The following is a 19,052-nucleotide window of genomic DNA, read 5'->3' as shown; positions in this document are numbered from 1 at the left end:
TTTATTTTCAAAAATCAAATTGTCTTCATTATTTTCGAAATAATTTTTTTTACAAGTGAACTATAAATTAAAAAAAATGTATCTAACAGCTTCAATTAGAAAATTTAAATAATATATAAAAATACATCTTCTCTTCTTTTTTTTTTTTTACCAGGAAAAACAAGACTCTTTAAAATCTTTTTACCGATAAGTTTTTTCATGGAAAGACATTCTCATTTTAAAAGTAACATACGTTTTTTTAAATAATAGTATAGACATGATTAGCCCAACTTTTATGACTTTTTATATGATTGCAAATTTTCAACTCATTGATTAAATGAAACTAAGAAAAAAAAACATATACGTAATAGAAACAGCCTATTAAACGAATTACGCTTGCTAAAATATCAATGTTTGCTTACAACTTTATTGCTCACTTGCACATATATTTTGAGAACTATTTAAATAAATTTAGTAATAGCATTCTCAGTTAATACATGCCTCAAAAATTGACAATATTTACTACAAAGTGTGACGACAATTTGGTCAAAAGGAAAAGTCGGCCTCTTGCATGTATTACTTGAGATGAATCCGATACTTAGACTCATAACAACAACTGTTGTAACAAATCAACTGTGTATGTGTAAAAGTTTAAGATTAATCTAAAAAAAATGAAACACTTTCACTCTAAAAACAAAAAAACATCAAAGGTGCACAGTAATAGATAGAATGTATGTTAAAAAATTAACGTATGCGCAATAGAAAGAGCCGCTTCGCACTCGAAAGAACGAGTGCGGAGAGGTTAGTTCATAATAAAATCATCCCCCGATTTGAAGGATATTTTTTTCGATTTGAAGGGTATTTCCCCTCCTAGGGTGTAGAGTGTGCTTTGTAGAGGCTGCATTCCACCCAAAATCCCAGAGTTAAAACATAACATAAAGCCGTCAAATAAGAAAAATAAAAGAATTTGATTAAAAACTCTAAATTATTACCGGTCTTAGTCTAAGAAAGACTTATAAAATGAACTGGACTTTAGATCTCCCTAAAATCAATGCTTACCCAACAAAATCAACATGAACATGGAGATGAGTAATTAGTACTAAAAAATGCAATAATAATATATAATATAATTGTTTACATTTTTGTCTTCTATGATAAAACCTTGTAGGTTTTAATTTTAGAATTTTGGGTGGAGTCCAAAATTTTAGAGTTAAAACCTAACATAAAGCCGTCAAAGAAGAAAAATAAAATGACTTGATTAAAAACTCTAAATCATTACCGATTTTAGTCTAAAAAAAACTCATAAAATAAATTAAATGTTAATAATTATAAACCCCCTAGTTAGAGATAAAATCTTTCATAACCTCCACCCAAAATCTACCTCTCCTATAACCCCCAATCTTACACTTAATATTTTCCTAAACCCCCTAGTCAACTAATACCCAGTCAAGTTTGACTCCCCATCTTTTAATTTTCCAATTTTACCCTTTTTTTTCCAATTATAACCCTCGAAAAAAATATCAAGCCCACATTTCTGAAATTTCTCTCTCTGTGCGTGCTTCTCTCTCTCTCTCTCTCTCTCTCTCTCTCTCTCTCTCTCTCTCTCTCTCTCTCTCCTCTGCGGTGCGCCGACGTCCGGCGACGGTTGCCGACGATACCAGTCCCATCACGCTCACCTCTCCCTCCTCATCCTCTCCCTGCCCTCCACTCTCCGCGAAACTGAACGTCGACACCGGATCGGGTCTAGGCAGACCCGAGCTCCCTCGCCGGCGATCCACCGATTCCGGCGACGACAAGGTGCCGGACCACCATGGATGGCTTCCTTTCGTCGTCCCGAGTCCACTGGTGCCATCAGAAGATATTGACGACCCCTAGGCCCGCCGTTTCGAAGGAGAGAAGCCGGCGACATTCTCGCCGGCGTTCTCTGTTTTCCGACAGCCATTTTCGTCGAGTCAGGTACCCATCTTCTTCTCTTCATTGTGCTGTTCAGTTCTATGTATTTGGTTTGGTGCAATTGTTAATGAATCGGAAAACCCCAAATCGATCAGATTGACATCCTCGCCGGCGATCTCTGTGTTCCGGCAGCTAGTGGGTTTTGGAGTTGGTACTTTGCTTCTCTGCGCCACCATTGCTGCCCCAAAGGTCGACGATTTCATCTCTGCCTCTCAGCGCAGGTAATACCCATTTTGAGAGAGATTAGCTGATTTCATTTTGCTATTTGGGGATTTCATTTGGCTACATATATTTATATATATATATATAGATTGAGGCTGTTTATTGCTGGATTTGTGGGTTTTTGACACGTATCAGTGGGGTTGAATGGGTACAAGATATATATTACATTGCAGAGGTTTGTATTAAGATTAAACAGTTTCAGCTCGTGAAACATGAGTTTTAAATAAATTTTGAATGAAATTATGGTTCTGAAATATGACGAATCAAATTTGTAGGTAGAAACAGATCGATGCAGTGGCGACTGTCGTGTACTCGTCGCGCGTGAGGTGATCGGACGACGTTGTATTGTTGGCTACTTCTCTCATCTCAATGGCTTATTGTATTGTTGTTTTTTTTGTTAAGGTTGCTGTGTTCTTTTTAGTGAAACGAAATTCAGTAAAGGTGTAACTGTTTTAGTGAAGTGTAATTGTTTTAGTAAAGGTGTAATTGTTTTTTTAATTAAGGTGTAATTGCATTTTAGTCAAGGTGTAATTGCATTTTAGTGAATGTGTAATTGTTGCATCACTTAATTCAGTCTCAGTAACTGAATTCATAACTGAATTCTTCAATTTAGTGTAACTGAATTTCTGAAATTCAGTTTCAGTGTAATTGAATTTTTGAAATTCAGTTTCAGTGTAACTGAATTTTTGAAATTCAGTTTTAGTGTAATGAAATTCAATTTCAGTGTTTGATTTTAGTTTTAGTGAAATATTGAATTTTATCAAAAACTTCAATTCAAAAAAAAAAAAAAACAGTTTCACCAAAATACAGTTACAGTGACGTCAGCATGTGTCAGCATGCATCAGAAGGGTAATTTAGGATTATAAGTTTTAGGGGGTTTTGAAAGAGTTTCTAGATGGGTGGGGGTTTAGACAAATTTTTTTGGTGAGTAGGGTGTTTAAAATTAGCCACTAATAAATTAAACTCTCTCTCCCTAAAATCAATGCTTATCCAACAAAATCAACAATCAACACGGAGATGAGTAATTAGTACTAAAAAATGCAATAATATAATATAATATAATTGTTTACATTTCTGTCTTCTTTGATAAAACCATACAATTCAACATGGAGATGGAGACTGCGTAAAATCTTCCGGGCGTTATTTACAAGTCCCAATTCTCTTTACCAGACTACCCTCACAGACCTCCAAATCTTTCAGCACTCAGAAGAAGGCAACACCGTTATTACCACATCATCGTAAGGGCAATTTAGTCATAAAATTAAGAATGATAATGACCAGATGTGACTTTTAAATTAAAACACATTCAACTCCCAACGGTCCAACTTTGACGCTCTCTCTCTAACACACTTTCTCTCTCTAAGAAAACTGTCCCTGTGTCTAAAATGCTGGCCTTGTACAAATTCAAGTCGTCGCGCATGGCTTTCCCAAACCCTGAAAACCCTAAGCACCTTGTACCTAAAACCCTTAGACCCTCTAATTTCTGTTTCTGATTCAATTACGCTTGAATTTCAATCAAAGCCACCATGGAAACGGTGTCGTTGGATTTCCTCGTCCCTTCGTTGTGGGAGATCGAGGTCACAGTGGCTGCCTCCGTCTTCATGATCTTCGCCTACTGGTTCTTCACGTACAGAGGCAGCGGAGATGGCTATGGTGATCGCTCACCTGATGACAATTCCGGTGCTTTTGGGGATGGCTTTGATGACAAAGACAAGGTCAATTCACTAATTTGATTTTTGGTTTTGTTAAAATTTCAATATTTTTATTTTTATGAGTTTTCTATTGCCAGTGTACTTGTGAATTTTGTAGCTTTCATATGATTTTTGTGCTTCATGCTCGGAAAACTGTTGTTTTCAGATGATAAAGACAATGTCAATTCTGTAATTCAACTTCACTTTCCTTGGTTATTTTGGTTGAAAAGCTGAATCCTTATTTTAATACTTCCAATACTGTTCTTGCTTGAAGGCCAGTGCAAGTTTTAATTGTCTGGGTGTGACTTTTTATTGGTTTTTGATGATTAGAACATGAAATCATTTCTTCTTCTATGATTTTTTTTTTTTGTGCTATTTGCAATAATATGGTTATGATTTAAATTCAGGTTTAATCTTTTTTTGCTTATAATTATGTGAATTAGTTTCTACTTTTCACGATTATTGTCCATGATACTAGGCCAATTCATGGTTTTTTTTTTTTATATGAATATTATTGGGTTTCTATTAAATAATTCTTCTTGTGGCTTAGTAATGGTGAAATTTGGTTAGCTTTTTGTAATTCAATGCATATTCTTCGGGGTTCGTAGTAATTAATGCCATTGTTGTGATAAATAAAGTCAAATTTAAGTAATTCCTAATCTTTTAAATCAGATTTTAGGAATCCTAAAACCCATCCTTTGGATGTGGTTTAGAATCAAGGAAATCTTAACATTCCTATTCCAGTGTTTGGAAATACTTTGAATAGAAATGTTTTTATCAAGATACCAACAAAATTTACTTCAGGAAACAAAATTATAAGCTGTTATTATGATTTATTATAAGGTGAAAACAATAAATGGGTTTAGGAAACTCACCTCTTCCCTCAGGAAGGCAAAACCTTTTTTCGGGGGTTTTTGATACCCGTAGAAAAAGTCAAACCCTAAGTAATTTGCAGTTACTAAACAGGGGAATTCATTATTAGGGAATTTTACCCATTCTTTAGCCTCAATTCCATGAAACAAACACAACCTTAATTTCAATTTTTTATTACTGAAATTTGGACTTTTATTATTATTAGTGTTGTTGTTGCTATTGTTATTATTATTATTATTATTATTATTCTTTCGTTTCCGGTTATCAATGTCCTTGATGTAAATTCCCTACGAGTATGGGACATAAGTTATTGAGTTAGTGGACAAGCCATGAGTCAATAATTTAGCAATTCTCTCTTTTTAGTAGTATAGATATCCTGTAATTGCTTTAGTAGTCACTTTTTTTTCAAAAACAAAATAAAAGAATTTACAATAAAGTAGTTTGAAGTTTCAACTGCCTCATCCTTCAAATTCCTGATAGACCCCTTTCATCCCACGAGATGTTCTTATAATTTTGGGTAAATATTGTCACTACAACAAAATGTCAAACCAAGTCTTCCATACTACAATTGTTGGAGTTACCTTTACAAAACAAATCCGCACTGTGCGGGAGTGCTAGTTATAAATTTTAAAAAAGGTTGTGAGGCTTATTAATGTAATCATTACTTGACCAAAATGGTTTTGGATTTCTTAATTTTATAGATGTTGTCTTTACAGTTTACCCACTGCTTTTGGAATCCATTAATATTGCAAGATGCAGTTTCAAATGCAGCCTGTTTCATGGAGTAATTTTTAGCTTGTTTGACATGCAGTTCTGCACTTATTTTGTAGATCGGTGGCCATTGGAAAGGAGATCTTCAAAACAATTCTGCATATTTAATTAAGGTATAAATGATTGATTCTGGTGTTTTTGCTTCAATCCATGAATACAGGAATTTGCAAGTTTGTGTTGTAGATTTATGTATATGTTAAGTTTTTGGGCTTAATGTTATGTCTGAACTGCTCTCTAGCTGGAACTGTTGGCTGCTAAGAATCTTATTGGTGCAAACTTAAATGGAACGTCTGATCCTTATGCTATGATCACTTGTGGAACAGAAAAGCGATTCAGGTTAAACTGATTTTGGATTTTATAGTTTGTCGCTTTGAATTTCTGTTTTAATGGTGGTTAAGAACATATATATATATGTGTGTGTGTGTGTGTGTGTGTGTGTGTGTCTGTATAATGGGAAATGTTGGGTCTTGCTAGACAGTCTAGCATATTGCCAAACTGTCAAGCTGATACATTGATTAGGTGGACTCTTGTTTTAACTTTTAATGTGTGATGTCAAATTAACACTCTATCAACATAACATGCCTGATATCTAGCAAGAGAACAATAGTACCCTGTTCCTGGATATATATATATATATATATATATATATTACATTTAATGAGAAGGATTTATGTACTCTTGTTGCTGGTGCAGTTCAATGGTCCCTGGTTCAAGAAATCCTATGTGGGGAGAGGAGTTTAATTTTTCTGTTGATGAGCTTCCTGTCCAGGTAGCCATCATATTTTGTAAATTTTATGGTTTGGCACTGTCAAGACTGTCATGTGAAGTTCAATAATGAGAAATTGATATTTTTTTCATTTTCTTTTTTGTTGAATGATGAAATAAGTTCTATACATCTTGTGTTGGCATTTTGTTTTGATTGATAAGTAGGTTCAAACATGAATATAAAATATGCTTATTTGGCCAATAACCTATACAGGGTGGCTAGTATGTTTCCAACACTTTCTTGCATTTATGTATATATATATATAAAAATATAATTTTGACTAAAAACACAAATTTTATTAATAAAAAAGACAGAAAATACAATGTAAGATGGCGAGAAATTTCTGTATTTCTTGCATTTATATAAAACAAAAGAACCAATGCATCTTGTCCTTCAGAGGTCTTTATTGATATTTTTTATGTATGCCTTTTATGAGAAATACTAGTTTGTGGAAAATAAAAGTGTTTATTTATTATTTTTGTATTAATAAAATTATTCTATTCATTGTCAACAGATTTTTTTTATTATTATTTTGATTTAGTTGGGAAGAGTTGACTAATTTTCTGAAAATGCACAAAAGTTTTTTTTTTGTCTTTCTATATTTATAGTTTATTGTTAGTTATCCCTTCAAAGAGTGTTTTCAGTCCCTTCCTTTTGGTATTGGTAAGTTGGGATTCTTGATCTTTCTATCATTCTGTTTTTCTTATTTTTCCAAGTTGCAGTTCAAATTTTGTTATTTGTTTCCCTTACCAGGATCAGCACTGGTTTTAATGAGTACAACTCTTTTCTGTTATGTTATGTTTGAACAGGACATTATAACCGAAGTTGACTTTTTTCCCTTGTCTTTTTTCGGATGTTCACTTTTTATTAGTATGATATGAAGGAAGAAAGTCTTTTTTATGTTATTATTGACCTAGTTGATTTCTCTATGTAGGATTGGGATATTAAACTGATATATTTCTCTACTGGCCTAGCAGATTAATGTGACAATATATGACTGGGATATAATATGGAAAAGCACTGTTCTTGGTTCAGTGACTGTTCCAGTTGAAAGTGAGGGTCAAACAGGGGCAGTATGGTATACATTGGATAGCCCATCGGGGCAGGTAGCTCTTTCCGCATATTATCTTTTGGTTTTAGTTATATCATTTGCTTGGGCTATTAGTATTATCACTTGTCCTTATAGAGACCAATTAAAATCTGGTTGTTTCTTGTCAGGTTTGTCTCCATATAAAAACAATAAAACTGCCTGTAAATTCTTCGAGGTACCCTTTTTAGTTTACATATTTCTAACATTTTCTTAAAGTTCATCTTGAGACGCATTTATCTTATTTTTGTAAATTCAGAAGTTAAAAAATCATCATTAGCAATGTTTACGTGGATTCCGTATGAATGTCTTTCTATATCATGCCTAGAAATGAATATATTTCTCTGGGTTTCTTTTAATTTTCTGTTTGTATGATGGTAATTTCAATAATGCCTTCACTTTTCCATATTACTGCACATAATGGGACTACAACCTTCTTATGCTCAGACAGTTTTTTTTTTTATAATTAATTTTCTAATGTATACCTTGTTGATTCACTAGGCTACAACTGAATTAATATATAGTATTGATGTTATTATATCATTTCTTTAATTGATTATTATGTTATTAATATTATAATTATATCTTAATATATATGAAATTAGTGATAGGGTTATGAATGGATATGCTGGAGCTAATGCTCGAAGAAGGACTATAGATAAACAAGGGCCCACAGTGGTTCATCAAAAGCCAGGGCCTCTCCAAACTATATTTAATCTGTTTCCAGATGAGGTGAGTTGAGTGGAATGTGTTTGGATACTTCATATGTGGAACTGTTAATGACGTATATCTAATAGTATACATGTATGTGACTTTTTGTTTAATTATTTACAGTAGTTGCAGTTATGTGATTAACATAGTATCTATTTCAGGTTGTGGAAAATAGTTTTTCGTGTGCACTTGAGAGGTCATTCTTGTATCATGGCCGTATGTATGTCTCTACATGGCATATTTGCTTCCATTCTAACGTGTTTTCTAAGCAAATGAAGGTTAGGCTATCATTCATTTCTGCCAAGCTTGTGCTAATATCATAAAGGAATAATTTTTCGCATATACTAATTTATGTGAAGAAATGAATCATGTTGCATCTTGATTATGCATTTGTCTCACATATATATCTTCTGATATAAAAAATTGAAATATGTCTCATCAAGGTTATGTATATGTGACTATGTGAGACAGATTCATGATGTGGAAAGTAAATTATGTTGCATTGAGATAATGTAATTGTGGGTTAGATACATTAATTCACCTTTTCTTTTCCCTATAAAATTTATAAACATCATGAGTCTTGTTAATAGATTGCAACACATATTTACTCTTAATGACAGCATACCAAAGGGATAGAAACCTCCACAACCATTTTCCAAGTAAAGCCACATTTTTCTTGACCAAATTACCCACTCCTAAACCTCATTTTTCCTTTGCCTGTGCCGCTAGGTCCGTTTAACCAAGTGATCATTTTTCCCCTCTCCCATTTAACCAATTTTTTGGTTGTAGATATATGGAAAACAGATTAGTTGATGTTAATTTTTGCATTTGATACGTTATGATAGTAACCTTTTATGTCAATCAGAATGATTTCTAATATCATGAGTATTTTTATTACTTTTGACAGGTGGTCATACCATTTGGTGATATTGATGAGGTGCTCTCTCTCTCTCTCTCTCTCTCTCTCTCTCTCTCTCTCTCTCTCTCTCTCTCTCTCTCTTGTTGATTGATATTGCAATGCTTAATCCTGTGGATTTTGTTTTTTGGTTTATGAAGATTCGGAGGAGTCAGCATGCATTCATAAATCCTGCTATAACAATTATACTTCGCATGGGTGCTGGTGGGAATGGTGTACCTCCTTTGGGGAGTCCTGATGGTCAGTGATCGGTTTTAAACACTTTTTAATGGGTTTTTTTTTTTTGATCTTTTATTGAAGACGAGCATCAAAACACGAGCTTACATTTAGCAGTGTTTTCAAATTTTGTTTCTATCATAGTATAGACTAAAAAGTAAATAGTGTATTGTTTTTACCAAACTAGAATATGGAGCTCTTTCTCCCCCTCCCCTCCCCCCCCCAAAAAAAAAAAGTTGGGCATAGGGTCTATTTGAGCTCAGCCTGATTTGTATAGGTCTTATTCCCAACTCAGTTTGGCCTGTTATTGGACCAAGTATTTTAGCCCAAGCACAACATGTCTTGTATGATGGGTTATGGGTCAAGTTTGGGGTACCCAAGGTGGATAAGGTCTGAATGGTTTTGTTAATCTTTAAGAAAAAATTGTTTCTCTTTCTGGCTTGTACTTATTATCCATAGGTTTTTATAAACGTAACCACCAAAACGTACAGGTAACCTTTAGATTAAACATAGATATGTATGGGGAGCATGCAGGACGTTGTAGACGGTTGAGATGCACAGTGGGTGGTGGGTGTTATGCAAATCCTCAATTTAGGTCCTCATTAGATTTTTCTTTCTTTCTCTATATATATAACATGAAGTCCAGTTTGTACGGCAACCTTTGCTGTTTGAACAACGCCTTTATTTTCTGTTTTTTTGGTCGTCAGGTTTGGGGTTCGTAAACATGAGAGTAAACCCTAAACCATAGGCCCTAAAAGATGATTCTACCCCCTAAAGTAACAAATCCTGTTGGGGCCAGAATCAAACACTTGAAAAAAGAACTTAAAAATACACAGCTTTTAGAATGATCCAAAATGTCCGCATGCAGATTTGTCTGCACTTGAACGAATTTCTACACACATTAATAGTTTATATACAATTCCCTTGCATGCTCCAAGTTTTATCATTTTAATGGCTAAGTTTTCATCAAACGGTTTAGAGTATGGTATATTTCTTATTACAATACTTGACTTTAAGTGCTTGAATATTAATTTATATTATGTATGTATGTCTTTGTGTATGTATGTATGTGTATGTGTGAGAATATGAAGAATACATCGGTTGAGCTGGGCTAGTTCTGTCCGAATTGGTTGGGCTAGAAGCTTACTTTTTGGATATCAAAAAATATCCAAAAAGTTTGCATAATCCAATTTCTGTCTGAAAAAGTGGTTGACCGTCCCTCAAAGGGTGTTACATAGTTTGCATAATCCAATTTTTTTTTTTTTTAGTTTTGTATGAACTTCTGGCAGTCTATTGGCTTTTCTGATGGTGACTTCTTCTTTTTTTGTTTCCATTTAAGTGCTTGTCATTCTCAATTTATGATTGTCTTATGTTTTTTTTTTTTTTTTTTTTTTTTTGAATTACTAATTTGATGGATTCTTTTTTACTCTCTGAAGTTTATCATAAAAAATGAGCTTAGGTAGTGCACTTGTTCAGAGTGCAGATGTGAGGACTATGCTTTGGTTTATAGGTGGTCTCTAAATTGTGAATTTTGTCCCTAATCTTTAATATTTCACTAGGAGTTGTCTGTTTGAATTTATTAAAAAATATGTTACCTCTTGTTATAGATTGTATTTCGAAAGGTTATTGTCTGAACAGCAAAAAGGTCTTTCGGAATTAATGAAAGGTACTTAAAGATGATGGTTAGTGGTACAAATTTACTACTCTTTCAATTCTCATTTTTTGTTTGTTTTTTTTTCTTCTTCTTCCCAGATTTGTTTTCTTTGGTAGTTCAAGTTTACCTCTCCCTTGTTTGTACAATGTTACTTTTCTTGGTCCCAGTGAGTAAAAAATTATAACTAAGTGGTACTCTGGTGTCGTTGACAAAACAAATGCTGAAACTTTATGGTTAGAACTGGAGATGAGAAAAGCACCCTTTTTGTGCCAAATGTTTGAACTTTCCCATAATCCGAGGCACCATTTTGCATGCTGGTCATAATCACAGATCTCCTGTGCGAACTTTATTGAAGATCTAGGACAGGTTTTGGAAGTATGGAATACCGATACCTAATACATATTTAGTTTCAATTTTATCCCTCTGCCCTCTATTCGTTTGTTGTATTTTTTGGTGCTTAATCAACTACATGAAAGATGGTAAATACTATCTGTTTTAACTTGGTCATTATACTTTTGTTTGTTGATGTCTTACATACTGGTGTTATTTTCACACCTTTTTCCATAAGAATTATGGTTTCTGTGCCCTTTCCTCTTCCTTGTTTTTTTCTTCTTTATGAGTATTTATTTAGCAGTCTTGGGAACCACCCATTAAATATGATTTTACCTGTTAATGTGTATTTTATGGTTTTTATTTTTCTTTGCCATTTTCAGGTAGAGTCAGATATAAATTTGCATCATTTTGGAACAGGAATCATGCATTTAGAGGTCTCCAGCGAGCAGTAAAGAATTACCAGGCAATGCTAGAAGCTGAGAAGAAGGTTGGTACCATGTGTTTCATGCACTTTGTTACTACCGTTGAGAGATTGAGCTTGATATAGCTTTGACAGAACTGAACATTAGTTACTCAATTATGTTATTTTTATGTCATTAATAATTCTAAGGGTTAATTACACAAACACTCCCTGAGACTTAACTTGCTTTCACATAACTCCCCTATAATTCACACGGACACCCCAGGTTTACTATGGGTGCACATAACCCCATTCGTTTATAAAAGTCATTTGACGGAGCTAACGAAATAATGAAAATTCAAAATACCCTACATACAGTCTTAATTTTGTGAAATTAGTTAATTACACAAACACCCCTGGAGGTTTAGCAAGTTTTCACATTAGCCCTTGAACTTCTAAAATTTCCAGACACCCCCTCAAGTTAAATTTTATGCATGCCACATCCAAGTATGCCAAAATAAATAAATAAATATGTAAATAAAAACATTCTAATTTGATTTTCTTTTTGTCTGAACATTTTATTTCTTTAGAAAAGGTTTTTAAATGGAAAAACATAAAACTTCAAAAATTGTAACATCCCAAAAAAACTTGCACCTCTGTGGGCCCCCTTGTTCAGGAAGGGCTGCAGCGCTCTTCCCACTTTTGATGGGAGATGAGTGGTGGTCCCATAGAATTTCTTGATTTTTTTTTAAATTTTAAAATTAATAACTCTGTGGGTTTTAAATTTCATTTATGTTTTTACTTTTCAATCTTTTATAAAAGTAAGATTTTTTAGAAGTTTTTTTTTTTTTTTTTTTTTCTGTAATGTTTTGGGTGCTTAAATTTTTCAAAAAATATATATATTTTAGATTCTTTTAAAGTTTTTAGTTTCTTATGTTTTTTTAAAAAAGCTTTATTTCGAGAAAATGTTTTGAGTGCTTTTAATTGGTTAATTATTTCTTAAGTTTGTGGCATGTTAGATGTGCGAGAATAAGGCGAGTGTTTGAGTGTTGTAATTTTTGAAACTATAAGATTTATTTTGAAAAGACCCTTAACTTTAGCGAGTATCCTTATAATTTACGCTTAACTGACTCTAAATACGAAACAAATTTGACAATAATGCTTACAGAGGGGGTTATGTGCAACCATATAAAACCTTAGAGGGTGTCCCTGTGAATTTTAGAAGTGCAGGTCTAATTGGTAATTAACTGTTTTGACAAAATTAACACTGTAGGGGTATTTTGGACTTCTCAATGATTTCATAGTTTGACTTTTCTCATAGAGGGGTAGGGGTATTTTGGACTTCTCAATGATTTCATAGTTTGACTTTTCTCATAGAGGGGGTTATGTGCAACCATATTAAACCCGAGGGGGTGTCCATGTGAATTTTATAAGTGTATGAGGTTATGTAAAATGGTGCTAAACCTCAAGTAGTGTTTGCATAAAGCGGAAATGGAGTTCTCATTTTGCTCTTATGCCAGCACCATTGATGGGGCCCGCTGAAATTTGTGTGGGTTTAGGGTTTACAAACTCAAATTTGCACATGGATTTATTCAACATGCATGCACAAATCTTAGAAGTTATACATGTAGTTAATGGCATTGCCGGTTTACATCTGTCCCTTCCAAAGTGTATTATTTTGGAAATGTGAATCTCTGTTTTATTTATCTATTATGGGTTTACTTGCTGATCCTTTCCTGTGCATTGTTTGAAATGATTTTTTGTTTTTTCCTTTTAATAGTTTCTTTCTGGTATGTAGGAGAGCGCAGAATCAGCATTGCGTGCGCATAGCAGTTCTGTTAAAGGAGGTAAAAGTCAGGCTAAGATGCCTGAAGATATCATCTCCAAAACCGGAAAGCTTCAAGCTTTCATCAAGGAGGAAGTTGTAACCAGTGTATATAATGTATGCTTCATTCTTCTTTGTGTTCCACCCCGTTAAGTTATTTTAATCAGTATTTAATAAATCAATGTTTCTTCCAGGATGTTTTCCCATGCAAAGCTGAGACTTTCTTCAATTTATTGTTGGATGATGGTTCAAATTTTACAAATGAGTATCGTACTGCAAGAAAGGTCACTAATCTTATTGTAAGTACATTTTACTTTTAAACAAGTGCCAGTGGATAACAAATGGAATTTTATGCACTTATGTGTGGCCTTGGTTGCAAGGTTTTCTAACCCCAATATTGATTCTGATAGTTTCTTGGCCCCGAGATGGTTTTTGGGGTTGAGGGTGGGGAAATGATGTTGTGCAAGGTGACTTTGTTTACTATCTACATTCTTGTCGTTAGTAGTTAATCTAGGTTAAGTAGTGATACTGTGTTACTAGTGATATTAAAAAGAAGAAAAATGACTGCAAAACTTATATTTCATTTGGTTAATAGAAGATGACAATACAACATATACATAGAGAAACCCTATGACCCTAAAAACCAAAAATACAAACCCTAAGCTGACTTGGAAAATCCAAATATTAAACATAATAAAATAACCCGTTGTTGTAACAACCCATGGCCTCATCCAAAAGTGCTACTTGAAGTTAGTTTTTGGACTCCTCCTAGGCCTTGCTTAAGTACCCTAGATCTGTCTAGCGCATTACTGATGTGTGGTTAGGGGGTATAACAATCTCCCCTTTTTAGAGCTTGGCGTCCTCAGAAAGAGGGAAATCACACTTATCGAATTGACGGGCCTTTCCGATGTGGGATGTAACCATTTATCTGCCTACGGATCCACGTTACCTCGAAGCACAGGGGGTGGCACCTTTTCCCTCATCAGCAAGGAGTAGTCGTCATAACCATAGTCATTGAACCCACAAAGGCAATGGGCTGGGTTGCGCGATGATACAATTTGTAACAACCCAAGGCCTCATCCAAAGTGCTTTGGACAGCTAGGCCGTTCTTAAGTACCCTAGATCTCTGCAGCGCATAACAGATATGGGATTTATCACAGTTGTTCTCTTTCCTAAGCCCATCTCATTGGTCTTCCCATTTACTTTTCTTCTCTTAATAAAAGTTCTGTTATAAAAAAAAATTAAAAAATCTGAAAGTTCATTTGTTTGGTATTTATTTATTTGATAGGAACAAATTTTTATTAAAGAAATGAAATAGTCCAAATGGACAAGATGTCCACTGGATCAATGAAATTAAGGTAGCCTATTTACAGCAACTTTCTATATCAGCAACAACCTCAATTACCCCCAGCTGAATAATAAAACAATAATAAACAACATCACTTCAAATTGAAAAAGTTACAGAGAAGGAACCATTCCTAAAGTCCGAAGAGATTGAAGCCCATAGAGATGCCCAAAAGTGAACCCTCTCCCACAGATGGTCCAACTCCTCCTCACCCCTCACATTCTCAAAATCCTTCTATTCCTCACCCTTCACATTTTATTTATTTTTTTGGTATTTTCAGATGGGACAATGGCATCGTGCAGATGAATATGATGGTCAAGTCAGAGAAATAACATTTAGGTCTCTTTGCAACAGTCCCATGTGCCCTCCAGACACAGCCATGACAGACTGGCAGCATGCTGTTTTATCACCAGACAAGAAAACACTGGTGCGACGACTTATCTCTGCCCCTTCTTTGAATCTGTTGTTTCAAGTGTTCCATTTTCTTAGTTTAGCTACTATTCTCAGTATTTATTTAGTTACATAATTTGGTTTATTTATTTGTTTGATCTGTCATTGGGCATTTCACATCCTATATGTTCTTTCCTTCTTTTTCTTTTAAATCTCCTTTTGTTTGTCCTTAACTTTTCTATCTTTATTTTATATTTTTTGTGTTCCTTGTTTTAGGTGTTTGAGACAGTGCAACAGGCTCATGATGTTCCATTCGGGTCTTGCTTTGAGGTATGCAATATCTTGACGATCTGGTTTTGAGGTGCAATATCTGTTGTTTCTGTTTGAATAATATGGTGCATGTGTAATATTTTCTGGATTACTGATTGAGGTCGTTATTAATTAGAATTCAAGATGATTTTACATGTCAAGTATTCCTTCTTATTTGACAAATAATGATGTCTTCTGTTTTTTGTTAAACCTTATCATAAAGTACGCAAAACCTAATGAATTATACCGGAATGAATTTGAGATGTGGCTCACAATTGGAATATTGATGAGTTTTGCAAACTTGCTTCAGTTTGTTCACTTTCTGTCCATATGCTCTAATTAAGATGCTTAACTATATTCTGGACACCTGCACTTTTTCAATTATATAGAGCACGTGGATACAACTGTTGAGTTGGATTGGAGATTTGGAACTCAAGATTTGTTTGATATCTATTACTTCTATCTGGATCGTATGATACGATTCCTTGATGTTGAGATCAGCTGCAAAAATATTTGTTTCTTAATTTTCAGAATAGTAAAAATAATTATCATAACTGAAAAAGTAAATTATAATCCTTGTCTTCCATCACTTTGAAGTAGCCAAGAGGTGCAAGTCTTGTCTCTACGCTCTAGTTCCATCATTCTGAGTATCAAACTGTGTAGCAAAGACAGCCACGTATTTTAAGTTTTAACATTCGTTACGCAAACCACACTTTACAAGATTGTGTATTTCTGAAAATTTCTCATTGTGAAATTGGTTAAAGGAATATCAGATATGAGTCATGGAAGGGTAGATTTGACATTCTTAAGAAAATATAGAGAGAATAAGATATTTAATTCTGCCTTGAATGACTGTGGCATGTCACCTTGAGCCTTGAATTTCTTTGAATACAATCTTCAACGTATTTCATATGCCCAATACTTGTCCTCAATTTTGAACCAGAACTTCTAAATTTTGATTATTTTTCTTTTTTTTTTTTTCTTCCAATTCAACATTACTACTCACTTTAGCAACTTAGGCATCACATAATGATAACATTATGTGTCAACACAACATGAAAACATTACGTCTTCACAAAACAAATAAGAACCTGACATGAAATTATAAACATAAGAAATCAAAGAGACATTGATGACAATGATGGTATTGAAGATTATTAGGCTTTGACAATAAAAGAACTGATGAATAAAAAAGCTTTGGAGAGCGCAATATGGCTATATGTTTGATGGTAGGTCTTACAACCGTTGATCTAATACTATGGACTAAATAAGGTTTAGTTTTTCATTAATCATAACCCTAGAGTAAAGTCTTGGTTCTTCAGTAGCCACTTTTGTTAGCACACAGAAGATTTCACTAAAAATCTAAGGGCCCGTTTGGTATCCTACTCAAATTTTTTTTTTCAAAAATTAAGATTTTTTTTTCAAATGTGAGTTTTCAAAATCAATTTTTTAAATTTGAAAACTTGTTTGGTATGAAATTTGAAAACAATTTTTAAATTTAAAAAATGATCACAACTAAGAAAGAAGAAAGTAAAAAAAAAAAAATTGAGAAAAACGATGTTTTATCATTTTTAAAAAGAGGCATTTTTTGAATTTTTTTTCTAAAAACTGTTTTTGAAAATGGTCTACCAAACACATTTTCTTGACTAAAACTTGTTTTTTTGTTTTTGAAAAAAAAAAAAAAGTTTTTGAATAGAATACCAAATAGGCCCCAAGTGGTGCTTCTATATTTACCTAGCGCTTTGTGCAGAAGCACAATAGGTGCTTTAGCTGCAGAAAACACTTTTTTCTATTTCAGCTACCAAGAAATTTGTTTTTGGTTATTTAGGAGTGTTTTTATCTTTGCGAAAAGCACTCCCAAGGACCACCCTAAATCACATAATTTAGAAAACTAGATCCCACTCCTAAACTAGCTAGGAAACCTAATATTCTGACTTGGAATCCTACAAGTTTTCCTTGGTAAACTTGTTTAGCGATGTGAAAACTAGTAACAATACAAACCAGTTCATTGAATTGGAATTAGTTTTTTGACTGTGAGCAATCTAGAATTTATTTGTGCTTGAACAAAATTGAACGAAAATCATGAAATAAAGTGTTAGTACTTTCAGATTTACTCTGTTGGAATTTCTTGGCGGTTCTTTATGCTGAGAATGAATTTAGGGGAGCATGGATATGCAGTGTCCCATTCAGAGATTATACCACATATTTATCTGTCTGCTTAATGTAGTATCGTTGCAATTTATTGGCAATTGTTTATGTTGAGAAGTTATTGCATAGCGTGGTTATTGCATAGCGTCCCATTTAGAAGTTATACCTCATTTTATCTGTCAGCTTAGAGCAGTATTGACATGTGAGACGAAAGTATTGATTGATATTGTTTTGCTGTCATTCTTATCTAAACTTAGTTAACATTAAATCACTGCATCAGGTGCACTGTAGGTGGAGGTTGGACACTAACGCTGAGAACTCATGTACTATAGACATAAAAGTGGGTATGTTTTTAATTGGCCCATATTCTCTTGACCCCCATAGTGGGGTGGTGTATGAAATTGTCATGGAAGGCTGTGGAAGTTGTGTAACATGAAAGAGCTAGGCTGAAATATCAAACATTCTTATTTGTTTCATTTGGAATTTTTGAACAAGTTGGTCATACATTTTTCAACTTGTCATAGGTGTACATTTTAAGAAATGGTGTGTGATGCAATCCAAAATAAAGGCAGGGGCTATTAGCGAGGTTAGTACCATGCTTGGTTGTGGTTTTAATTGTTATTTCTCCTCTATATTTATGCACGATACCTTTTCAATGATAATTTGTGGTCACTGAATGTAGTACAAGAAAGATATTGAGATAATGTTGGAAGTTGCCCGTTCATACATCAAGTCAAATACTTCGGGTGGTGAAGCTGACAAAGACACTTCCTCACCCACTGTAACTCAAGTTAGCAGCTAATTTTTCCGACAATGGCAGATTGGTTCGCTTATTTATCGGTGCAATATGATTGTAGCATATTTTCTTTTATTTATATATGTATGTTGAGCGACAGGGTCAACTGTATACCAATAGGTTTGCCCTATATGTGCCAATGTAACTTCACCCTGTCTCCTTGTGAGAAAGCTAGTGGTGTTTGTTCTAGTTCATGTTGAAATAAAAGCCTCATTTTTTAGTATAAACTCTGTTCATGTAAAAGATCTCAGTTTTGTGTTGATTGTGTATATCATAATTGTTACCCTGTAATGAAAATTTGGTGACTTACTTTCTAATCGTATCCAATATGTGCACCCTTGTAAAATTAGAAAGAAAACTATTCAAAAAAGATCTATAGAATTGACTGGCTTAAAGCTAGTTTGCATAATGTATGTTCTTTGTCTATAATATTTGCAGCGCATACTACCTTTTCAGTTCATAAAGAATGTGTTCCGAGTCTTCCGACTAAATTTTTTTCTTTTTTGAAAATTTGTGTTGGAAAATGTTTAAAAAAAATTCCTTGCAGACTTTATAAAGAAACCCAAGGATTTTTTTGGGGGTCCAAGCAGGTGGTTATTATTATTATTATTATTATTATTTTTGGCATGCTGTTAGGTGATTTTTCTCTTTGTTGTCAATTTTGATG

The 19,052-nt window shown here is 33.7% G+C and overlaps 1 protein-coding gene across 2 annotated transcripts; it reads left to right on the top strand.

The window, feature by feature from the left end:
* The first annotated feature begins 3,492 nt into the window (after window positions 1–3,492).
* On the top strand, window positions 3,493–18,707 carry LOC147293308 (C2 domain-containing protein / GRAM domain-containing protein). 2 transcript variants are annotated; one of them, XM_086233946.1, is made up of 18 exons: window positions 3,493–3,869; window positions 5,549–5,602; window positions 5,728–5,825; window positions 6,183–6,258; window positions 7,233–7,361; window positions 7,474–7,520; window positions 7,954–8,074; window positions 8,215–8,331; window positions 8,961–8,990; window positions 9,110–9,209; window positions 11,553–11,659; window positions 13,371–13,514; window positions 13,592–13,696; window positions 15,023–15,169; window positions 15,409–15,462; window positions 17,870–17,933; window positions 18,114–18,175; window positions 18,272–18,707. In XM_086233946.1, the coding sequence occupies exons 1-18, from the start codon at window positions 3,681–3,683 to the stop codon at window positions 18,389–18,391; spliced, it is 1,764 nt and encodes a 587-aa protein (XP_086090072.1). In that variant the 5' UTR covers window positions 3,493–3,680; the 3' UTR covers window positions 18,392–18,707. The 2 variants fall into 2 exon arrangements, with proteins under 2 accessions (XP_086090072.1, XP_086090071.1); XM_086233945.1 differs by having other exon boundaries at window positions 7,948–8,074.
* Window positions 18,708–19,052: the final 345 nt, after the last annotated feature.

This window comes from Dryas octopetala, chromosome 2 (genome assembly GCF_963921425.1).
Source record: "Dryas octopetala chromosome 2, drDryOcto1.1, whole genome shotgun sequence".
Taxonomy (NCBI): domain Eukaryota; kingdom Viridiplantae; phylum Streptophyta; class Magnoliopsida; order Rosales; family Rosaceae; genus Dryas; species Dryas octopetala.
Note: the sequence above shows the minus strand (reverse complement) of the source record. Positions and strands in the feature narration are given on the sequence as shown.

Coding starts and splice junctions, on each gene's coding strand:
- LOC147293308 (XM_086233945.1), top strand. CDS start 3,681: ATGGAAACGGTGTCGTTGGATTTCCTCGTCCCTTCGTTGTGGGAGATC. Junction 7,362..7,473: donor TGGATAGCCCATCGGGGCAG/GTAGCTCTTTCC, acceptor GTTTCTTGTCAG/GTTTGTCTCCATATAAAAAC. Junction 13,697..15,022: donor GAAAGGTCACTAATCTTATT/GTAAGTACATTT, acceptor TGGTATTTTCAG/ATGGGACAATGGCATCGTGC.